The sequence below is a fragment of the Macaca thibetana genome, chromosome X (assembly GCF_024542745.1).
Source record: "Macaca thibetana thibetana isolate TM-01 chromosome X, ASM2454274v1, whole genome shotgun sequence".
Classification (NCBI taxonomy): Eukaryota; Metazoa; Chordata; class Mammalia; order Primates; family Cercopithecidae; genus Macaca; species Macaca thibetana.
The window spans coordinates 138319112-138330042 of record NC_065598.1 but is presented as its reverse complement, the minus strand read 5'-3'; the positions used below and the strand labels follow the sequence as shown (position 1 = coordinate 138330042).

The following is a 10931-nucleotide window of genomic DNA, read 5'->3' as shown; positions in this document are numbered from 1 at the left end:
TACACTATCAAAACTAGAACACTGACATTGGTATAATCCAGAACTTTTTAAGATTCAACACTTTTCTTTTGGCTATTCTAGTCACTTTATATTTCCATATGGATATTATAATTATCTTGTCAATTTCTATTAAAAATCCTTTTTAGAATTTTGATTAGAATTGAATTGAACCTACAGATGAATTTGGAAATAACTGCCATTTTACAATATTGAATCTTCCAACCGAAAATCAAAGTACACATCTCGATTTTTTATGGCATTAATTTATCATTGCAATTTTTTCTAGTTTTAAGTGTACAAGTCATTTACATCTTTGTTCAGATATATCCCTAAGACTTTAATACTTTTAGTGATATTTTAAATTGCACTGTTCTTAGTTTCAACATTCGGTTGTTGAAATTAACTTCCAGTCCACCCTAGGACTACCATTAGCTGAAACATTGCCTCTTCTAATATATAAACTTCTAATATATAAACATACAATTGATTTGTGTATTGTTCTCTTACTCTGCAATCTTGCTAATCTCAATTACTGTAGAAGCATTTTTTTAGATTGACTTTTCTACATACACTCTCATGTAGTCTTTGACAAAAGACACTTACTTCTCCCCTTCCAAACTGAATACATTTTTTTTTCTTTTTGCACTGGACACAATCTCCAGTACAAAGCTTAACTATGCCCACACTGGTACACATGTTGGTCTTAGATTGTAGTATCCTGCATGTAAACACTGAGAACAACTTCCAGCACTTGAATATCCACTCCTTCCCCCACCCACATACTGGCTGAATTCATGTTGGGAGACTACATTTACTATGAACATACACCCCCCATTTGAAACAAGACTAGGATACACGGGAAAGAATGTTTATTCACTAAAATTTTGACAGACTCAAGGCCATTATTTCAGATGGGAAATAGGAAATTTAAAAGAACTACATGGACATTGAGTAAAAGAACATGGATTGAAATTTGCCTGGCAGTAGCCTAAAAGTAAATGGTCTTCAAGGTGCATATGCAAGAACTGTAGGAAGGAAATGGGATAATTCACATCTCCACCAATAATTAAATGTAGCCACACTAGCTTGGAGGGATTTGAGGTGAGACATGTAAAATACTAGGGCATGGTGGGTGCTGGAAGACAAAAGAATGAATCACTTACTAGGAATGGCTGTGGGGAAGGGCTTGAAGGAACCATCCTCTCGCTTCCATGTGAGCCATGAACATTAAACATGGAGAAATGAGGAGCGGCAGCAGATCCGTTTGGGATGCATCATCTTCACGGGATGCTGAAACAACAACAGCATTTGGTTTCCTCTACACCCCTTTCCCCTCCCCCGCAAGCCCAGGGAGTGGGCAGCAGTGGTGCTTTGTGATGTCAAAGCCACCCTAGGACTGCCATTGGCTGGGACGCTGCCTGTATGATCAAACAAAGCTCAAGGGCGTGGCTTTGCCTTGTCACCAGGAGGGTATATATAGGGAGGGCAAGAGCTCTGGGACATTCCCCTGGGAAGCTTCAATATAGCTGTGGAAGTCTGCACTCTACAAGAGCCTACTATAGACATTCTACAACCAACCCCAATCATGGAAAAGCCAACTTCAAGCACCAATGGGGAGAAGATGAAGAGCCCCTGTGAATCCAACAACAAAAATGACGAGGTAAGATTGTTAGGTTTTGAAGGGAAGGCGAGGGTGAAAGAAAGACACACCAAGAGGGGGTGGCTCAAACAGCAACACAGGAATACTGCAGACACCTGTGGAAGTGGGGGGCCCGCTTAATGCCAGAGCCCACCGCTGCTTACAGGCTGGGGTGCTTGTAGGTATGGGTGGGAGGGGCCTGGGCAGTATGGCTTCCTGCCTGGCAGGATATTGATAAGATGGTTTTATGATCAGGCTGTTTGGCCCTTTTTCCAGTGGGATGTCATTGTGGTGTTTCTTGGAACTTTGCCCAGCAAGATATGATAGGAAAGTTTCTTTAGTTGGGCCTTTGTCCGCCTTGTGTTACGATGATTAGGTAAGATTTTTCTCCCAGCCCGAACCCCCATGGAATGTTTCACTTTGACCAAAGTCTGCAAAATAGCAGGGGGCTTATTAAATGGTGGTTTGGACTTGCATTCTTTGCCTTCTACTTTAGTATAAAAGGAAGAGGGGCGTTGTTGAGTATCTGGCTGCCTCCTGCTGAATAGGGGAGCTGTAATCAGGGTTTGGGTTTTGAAGCAGTGGGTGTTGGACTTCAGAGTGGTTTTCCTGGGGGCACTGGTACTGGACTTGGCAGAGGAGAAGGATGGTATCCATGTGTTGCTGGGTGGCTGCCTGGACGAGGGAGTTTGGCCTTCGGGAGATAAAGCAGGATATGAAGGTGAGTATACATGGGCCAATTGTAGTATCAGGAGGAGGAAGATTAAGGGCCCTAAGAAAGGGGCCACCTGCTATCCCAGTGCTGAGTGCAGCAGAGATGTTTAGTTCTGCTAACACTAGAATGAGATGTAGAGCCTGCTTAGTGTGTGTGGAGGAAGATGAGACAGAAGCTACTAAAGGAACCTGGATGGTCTGCTTGTTAGGCAAAATGTTAATGTCTAGACTGAAACACCAGGGTGCATGTTCCTGACCAATTAATTGGCAGGTAAGCAGAGATAAGAGTTTGTGCCATAAAGGAAGAAGACACTGGGGGTGGACAGACAAAACTTGTAGGTTATGGTAGCAAGCCATGAGAAGGTGGGGGTTGAATTCTGCACAAACCCTTTGTTTTAACTTTTATATTTTTCCAAGTTGAATAGCTGCCAGCAAGGGTAGCCCCTCTGAGGGCCTGATAGGAAATGGTAGTGGGGGAGGAGGTGAAGGCTGTTTGGTTTTGGAGAGAGAGGGAGAAATGGGTTTTTGTAACTATTAGCCCCTGTGGTCCTGATAGGGCAGAAGGATATAGGTTGCAGTTGAGGGAATTGTTTGTGGATTTTTTCCAGGGAGCGCCTTTGAGTTGGATACATGGAGAGCGGGGCGTCAGAGAGGGGAGGGGTTGGTAGGAGGTGTGGGAGGGGTTGGTAGGAGGTGTTTTATGGAATCTGACTGGTAACATCTTCAGTTAAGAGGCTATGAGGCGAAGGAGGGTGACAGCCCTGTGTGTGACTGTGTGGGTGGATTTGATGGATTGGGGGGAAAAGGTGTTTAGCCGAGCAAGATTATAAACAGGTTTGGGGAATGAATTGGTCAAGTAGGTGAGATGCAGGTTTATTTTGGACTGAGTTCACGTGGCCAGGTTGACAGGAAGGGTTGTGAATTGCTGGATTTGTGTGGACAAACAAATTTAACAGTTGGAAGGAAGAGGGGAGTGTGACTGATTTCCAAGGCAATGTGTGAGGCTGATGAAGGGGTCTCAACTGTTAGAGGCTAGGGGTTGGAACTTCGAGTATCCCACAGACAAAGAGGACAAAAAAAGAGGAGATTTGAGTAGAAGTGAAATTTTGGAAGGTGCCCTGCAGTCATACCTCTTGGATTAGTGTGACAAATTGGTAGGACTATTCAGGGACATGGGGAAGGGAAACCAGGAAAGATCTGAAATCAAGTAGGAGAAAAAAGATTGGAAATTGGAGACGGAGAGTGTTATGGACTAAGGGTTGGCAACTTTTGGAATTCTTGTTAAGTGCAGTGAGGTTGGTCCTGTGAGGGAAGGAGAATAATTTGGGGGTGAACAAATCTCAACATGTGGATCTGGTGCTCTTTTTAGTTTGGAATGGTGCATTCAGTGTGGAAAGGATGTTAGCTTTGCCCCAGTCAGAGTAGTTAGGATAACCTGGTGAGGACTCATCCACACAGGTTGGAGAGGGGAGGAGGAGGAGTCTGTGATTCAGACCCAGTCCCCTGGTTGTAGGGACAGGGAGGAGTGTTTTCAGGATGGACGTTTAGGCTGGGTCAGTAAGCATTTGCATACTGTCTCATTAGGTGTTGGGTGAGGTGTAACGCCGGCCAAGTATTCCATATAGAAGGGGGAGAGAATACAGGGAGATTCTGGAGGATAAAGGGGCATTTGTACATGAGCTTAAATGGGCGTACACTGAGGGGCTTTTGGGAAATGACTCATAAACGCATGAGGAACAGTGGGAGAAGTGAAGTCCAGGTCATTTTATCCTTTAGGGAAGGTTGGTTAGTTGCTGTTTTCTTAAAAAAATTTCCTGAAGATTCTGGGTGGTAAGGAATATGCAAAGCCCATTTAATGTTTAGAGCCTTTACCAGCTGTTGGTTAAACTGTGAAACAAATTGGCCCATTGTCTGACTGGATGTAAGAGGAGAGTTTAAACCGGTGGATAATATGGGTGAAGAGAATAGAAGTGATGGTGTGCGTCTTTTCGGTGGTGGTAGGAAAAGCTTTTATCCATCCAGAGAATGTATCTACCATTGTCAGAATGTAGAGGAATCATTTTATGGGGGGCATGTGAGTAATGTTGATTTGCTAGTCTTGCCCTGGTAAGTGTCCTCAGGCTTTGTGGTTGAAAAGGAGGTGGATTGATAGCTTCCTGAGGGGAAGTTTGAGTGCAAAGGGAGCATGCCTTAGTAATATGTTTGAGATGGGCAGTTATGGTGGAAGAATGTATATAAGTTTTTAAAAGCTGGAGTAGGGGCAGTAACCGGCATGGAAATGGTTGTGCACATATAAAAGAACAGAAGGTTTTTTCAACTTGGGCAAGACACTTTTATCATTGAGGTAGAACCATTTTTTCCTGAATGGCGCCAGCCCGGGCAAATGGAGTTTGTTCCTCCTGGGTATATACGGGGTGTATGCTGGGAAAAATGAGCAATAACGATGGGGTTGTAAGGGCTGCCTGCCAGGCTGCTGAATTTGTTGAAAGTTTTTTTTTGAGTATGCATCTTTAGACTTTTGGCGCCCCTTGCAATGGATAATGGTGGCCATCAGTGGTAGTTTATCCACCCCCAGCAGCTTATGTATAAGTTTGCCATTTCTTGTGGGGGTTCCTTTTGTAGTTAGAAAACCCTGTTCCTGCTAGATTAAGGCATGAGAGTGTAGGACATGGTATGCATATTTGGAATTGGTGTAAATGTTGACCCTCTTTGCCTTTGCTAGGGTGAGGGTCCTGGTTAGGGCAACTAGCTTTGCCTGTTGAGAGGTAGCATGGGGTGGGAGAGCACTGGATTCTAGGAGTTTATTTTCAGCAATGATGGCATAGCCAGCTGCTGGACATGGCTGCCTAAAAGAGCTTCCATTAATTAACCAGGTATGTGTTCCCTGCAAATGGGCATCTGAAATGTGTTCGAAGTGGGAGGAGAGGGAGTCTAAGAGGTCCAGACAGGAGAGAGAGAGCTTAGAGTCGGAAGTGTTTACAGAAAGGAGGGTGGCTGAGTTGAGAGTTTTATATCTCTGGAAGGTGATTAGAGGGTTACCTATGAATAAGGCATGTACCTGCTGAAAGTGGGATGGTGGGAGGGATAGAAGAAATTGATGGTTTATGAGGTCCTGTAGGTAATAGGAAGATGCAATAGTAATGTGTTGGTAGAGAGGGAGTTTCCGTGCCTCTAAGGCCAGCGATGTGGCCACACCCGAGATTTTTAGTCAGAGTGACCAGCCTTGGATGACAGAGTCCAGTTGTTTTGAGAGATGTGCAGTGGCTCGTGGGGCGTCACCATATGTTTGGCAGAGTAGTCCAAGAGCAAGGCCTTGGTCGGAATATACATACAAAGTACAGGGCTTGGGATTGGGCAGTCCCAGTGCCAGGGCAATTAAAAGGGCATTTTTTAGCTTTTAAGTGGGATTTGTTGGGGCAAGCTGGGTTTAGGGGTTTTAGGATGGGCCCATGTGAGGCCACGTATAGTGGCTTGGCCAGCAAGTCAAAGTTGGGAGTTCACAGCCAGAAGTATCCCACGGGCCCAAGAAGGAGGGGAGGTCCTTTTTTGTGTGTGGGGAAGGGGCCTGTCACAAATTAGCTCCTTTCATTGTGTTGGGATGGCTCAAGAATTAGGGGTTAGGACAAATCCAAGGTAAGTAACTTTGGTTTGGGCTACCTGAGATTTTGTGGGTTAGGCCCAATATACTCGATTATGAAGGAAGTTTAAAACCTGAGTGGTGTGTTGAATGGACAGGTTAAGGAACGGGCTACAGAGAAGGAGGTCCTTGACATATTGGAGGAGGGTACTAGGAGCAAGGGGAAGTTCAGCTAGGTCCTTGATGAGGGCCCGTCTGAACAGGTGGGGCCTATCCCGGAACCCCTCTAAGAGTACAATCTATGTGTAAGTCCATGTGTAAGTCCTGTAAGAGTACAGGACTTGTATTAGGATTTGACCAAGTTAAAGCAAAAAGACTTTAGTAAGCCGGATTTAAGGGAATAGTGAAACAGTCATCTTTTAGTTCCAATACAGAGGACTCATAAAGATGTGTTCTCTGTCCTCCAGGGTGAGGGTAGAGGAGAAGATGACATATATGTCATGCCAGGTAAGGTCGTAAGATTTAGGGAAGCACAGAAATTCCTTGCGGAAGGAGGTAGGATCCATTGAAAAGGAGCCAAGTCTCTTTTTAATATGGGAGAAGTCAGCTAGGGAACTTGAATTCAGATTATGCTTTCAGCCCTCGCGACCTCCTGCAAGGGAAGGACTTTGGAAGGCCTTTGGGCATGTGCTTGGTTTCTGGAGATAGGGGGTTGGGCGTGAGACCTGGTTTGAGGTGGAGAAGGAAGGGGGGATGGAGGGCGACAGTAAGCGGGTGAAGGAGCCGGATCCGAAGGAGAAGGTGGAGGGAATGGTGGTGGGCAGGAGACTGAAGAATGGGTGTGTTGGCCAGGTTGAAATTCAGAGGAGGAAGCCTTGTCCGTAGGAGGAGGCATTTTGGGGGGTTTCTCCTTGTGAAGGAAGATTTGAAATGGTGAACAAAATTGGCAGAGAGAGAGAGAGAGTGAGGCATGAAGCAAAGCACTTCAGATCATTTACCATTGTGTTGGAGAAAGTTTTTTAGATTATGTTGAATTTGGAAGTTGAATGTTCTGTTTTTTGGAAGAGGGGAGTGTATACTCTGGATGGGAGTGAATACCCCAGAGGAAAGTGAGTACTCGATTCTGCCTGGGAGAAGGGACCTGGAGAGTCAGGGTAGCCCTGTAGCTATTCATGCTCCCCAGAGGCCAGACTAGCCAGAGTGGCAAGCGTTCTGAGGCTGTCCCCTGAGAAGGGAGGCTGCGGTCACCTGGTGACTGGGGAGAACTCTCACCCAGCACTGGAATTTTTTTGGAGAACTGGCAGAAATAGAGAGGAATCCACAATGGAGGAAGAGGGAGACTCATTCACTAATTGAAGCCCAGTGTTGGATGTGATGTCCAGCAATGGGGGTGATACTTGTTACAGCTGCCTGGAAAGGGGAAGGAAGGAAAAATAAGATGGAGAGTTTGATCAATATCTGGAGGTTAGCCCAGCACTGGAGAATATGAGAGAATAGGGGGAACAGGACTCAGAACAGGGAGTCCACTCAGGATCTGGAAACAGGCCCCAGTCTAGTTTGTGCTTCTTGCTGTTTGCTGCTTTCTGCTTTCCAGGTTGCAAGGGAAAACTTACCCATAAGAACCCAATCACCATTCTGGGTTTTGGCACCAAAATGTTAGGTTTTGAAGGGAAGATGAGGGTGCAAGAAAGACACACAGAGAGTGGACATCTCAAACAACAACACAGGAATATTGCAGACATCTGTGGAAGTGGGGGACCAGCTTCATGCCAGAGCCCACCACTGCTTACAGTCTGGGGTACTTACAGGTATGGGTAGGAGGGAGCTGGGCAGTATGGCTTGCTGCGCAGGAGGATATTGATAAGATGTTCTTATCGTCAGGTGGTTTGGCCCTTTTTCCAGTGGAATATCATTGTGGTGTTCCTTTGCAGCTGCCTGGAAAGGGGAAGGAAGGAAAAATAAGATGCAGAGTTTGATCAATATCTGGAGGTTAGCCCAGGGCTGGAGTATACGAGAGAATAAGGGGAACAGGACTTAAGATAGGGATGTTTCTTTAGTTGAGCCTTTGTCCTCCTTGTGGTCAGGTGGTTTCTCCTGGCTCGAACCCCCATGGAATGTTTCATTTTGACCAAGGTCTGCAAAATAGCAGGGATCTTACAAAATGGTGCAGTTTGGACTAACAGATGATCCTACCCATGCTCCTCTTCTTCTTCTTCCCCATAGATCTCTACCCTATGATTCCACCTTGTTCTTCTCTGGCACAAACCCCTTCCTCAAACTGCATTCATTCTCATAAAGTCCCCCTTGCTATCTAGTCTCTATCCTATTCACCCAAAATAATGTCTTTCTGGCCTCTCCCTGTTTTCTCACCAGATGCAGGAGGCACCAAACAAAGTCTTAGCCCCTGAACAGAGTTTGAAAAAGACAAATACACCAGAATATCCAATAATATTTGTGTATTACCACAAGAAGGGTAAGAAAATAAATTCAAACCAACTGGAGAATGACCAGTCCCAAGAGAACTCCATTGATCCAATCCAAAAGGAGGAGGACGAAGGCGTAGACTTATCTGAAGGATCTTCAAAGGAGGATGAAGACTTAGACTCATCTGAAGGACCTTCAAAAGAGGACAAAGACCTAGACTCATCTGAAGGATCCACACAGGAGGATGAAGACCTAGGCTTATTTGAAGGATCTTCACAGGATAGTGGGGAGGATTAGTCACACATAGAGAAACCAAATTGGACAAATCATCACTACTGATGGAGATGATTACAATAAAATCAGGTTTGAGGAGTTGATGACTGTGTATATCTCTGTCTGTTTTCTGGTGGTTGGGGGGAAGGGAAGGGAAGAAGTAGGCATTTGAGTAGGGAGGGATATGAGGTCCTGTAGGGTTGGCAGACAGACCCACAGGTTGACAGCCAGACATTGTAAATAAGGACTGGGGGAGGACTGACTCCTCAGACAAATTTTCTTCTTAAAATTTTGTCTCACAGGAGAGGAAGAAAAGGACTTGGTGTTTCTTGGTGCATGTGATTGTATAGAAGAGCATATAAAAAGATCTATATTGGCCGGGCATGGTGGTTCATGCCTACAATTCCAGCACTTTGGGAGGCCGAGACTGGCAGTCACCTGAGGTCAGGAGTTTGAGACCAGCCTGGCCAACATGGTGAACCCGTCTCTACTAAAAAATATACAAAAATTAGCCAGGCATGGTATCAGGCACCTGTAATCCTAGCTGCTTAGAGACTGAGGCAGGGGAATCGCTTGAACCCAGGAGGCGTAAGTTGCAGTGAGCTGAGATCATGCCACTGCACTCCAGCCTGGGGGAGAGAGCAAGGCTCTCTTTCCAAAATAACAAAAATAAAATAAAATAAAATAAAATAATCTGTATTGTATATAGGTGACAGTGACACTCTTTCCAAAATGACGACATCAAAATCACCACCTCCAGGCCACATACGTCATAGTGGCATGGGTTATAACTCACCCAATGCTGTGAGCAACTGAAGCCCCTCAAATGGATCAAAAACCTCACCCTACATAAAGTAAGACATCATGTCACATACACTAAAATAATGGTGCTTGGAGGCCATGGTCCCAATACTAGGGCATTTCCTTGTTAAGAAACTTTAGGTGGAGCAGTAGCCTACCAAGTGTGGGACACTGGGAGTGGCCATTGTCTACTGCAGGCAATAAAGGAAAGCATAGTCTACAGGGAATTTGAATACAATGATACAAATAAAAGTTGTTATTTTTATTGCCACTTCCATACACCGGCATTTCTACAGAATGTCAATGATTAAGAATTCTTCCCTTGAAAAAAATATTGTTTTGATTGAAGGGAATACAATAGAGTGGTTTTGGCATCAAGTTTAGAGAGCTGAGTTACATTCTTTGAGTTAATTGCCAAGACCCTCTCCTGTTTATTTACTCATTCACTCTCCTTTATTTCCATGACCCAGTTTTATTTCTCTTGTCTATACTGGCAATCATTGTAATGCATTTGGTGTGTATCCTTTTCTCTGTATGAGTGTCAATACATGTTTTTTTTTATTGTTTATGGACATTTGTTTTCAATTTATGTAGCCATTGTCAGTATTTAATGTTTCACTCAGGCCTGTTTTTAAGATGCCTCTATTTATATATAATCTGTTCTTCCCTTGTAAATGAATATATCAGGTACATTTTTGTATTTTGTAAATTTTAGAAAGATATTTTGATTTTTAATATTTGTACCCACCTTCTGGTCCATGTTTTGTTTAATTTATATCTTAGTGTTACATTTTCTTTCAAATGACTGTAAATACTATCATGTGCTTAATTTTGATTTCCACATATTCAATGTTAGCATATAGAAGTGTGATGGATTTTTTATTTCTATTTTAAAGAAATTTTATTGTGTATACTTGAGGTTTACCACATGATATTATGGGATACATAAAGTAAAATGGTTACTATGGTGAAGCAGATTAGCATACCTCTCTTCTTAGTTTTTAAGTGTGCGACAATGGCAGCTAAAATCTACTCATTTAACAAAAATTCATGACAATTTCATCAGGTTTAGTCTCCCTGTACATTAGATCTCCATCTTTGTTCATCCTACATACCTGCTATTTTGTGTCCTTTGACCTACTTCTTCCCATTTCTTCCCCTACCCCCAATGTTTCATTCTCTGCCTCTGTCTACTTGAGCCCCTTATTTATATGGTGCACATATGAAATCATCAAATCTTTTTCTTTCTGTCTGGATTATTTAACTTACGGTGATGTCCTCCAGGTTCATCCATGTTGTGGCAAATGCCAAGGCCTCTTTATTTTAAGGCTGAATAATATTTAGTTCTGTATAACTATATATAACTACACACACACACACACACACATACACACACACTCACAGAGAGAGAGACCAAATTTTAAAATCCAATTATCCATTGATGGGCATTTAAGTTGTTTCCATATCTCGGCTATTGGGAATAATGCTACAATGAACGTGAGA

At 43.8% G+C, this 10931-nt stretch overlaps 1 protein-coding gene across 1 annotated transcript; it reads left to right on the top strand.

Annotated features, from left to right (window-relative positions):
• Nucleotides 1-1484: 1484 nt before the first annotated feature.
• Nucleotides 1485-8731, top strand: LOC126946868 (sperm protein associated with the nucleus on the X chromosome N3). Its single transcript, XM_050777579.1, has 2 exons — nt 1485-1660; nt 8304-8731. The coding sequence occupies exons 1-2, from the start codon at nt 1586-1588 to the stop codon at nt 8649-8651; spliced, it is 423 nt and encodes a 140-aa protein (XP_050633536.1). The 5' UTR covers nt 1485-1585; the 3' UTR covers nt 8652-8731.
• Nucleotides 8732-10931: the final 2200 nt, after the last annotated feature.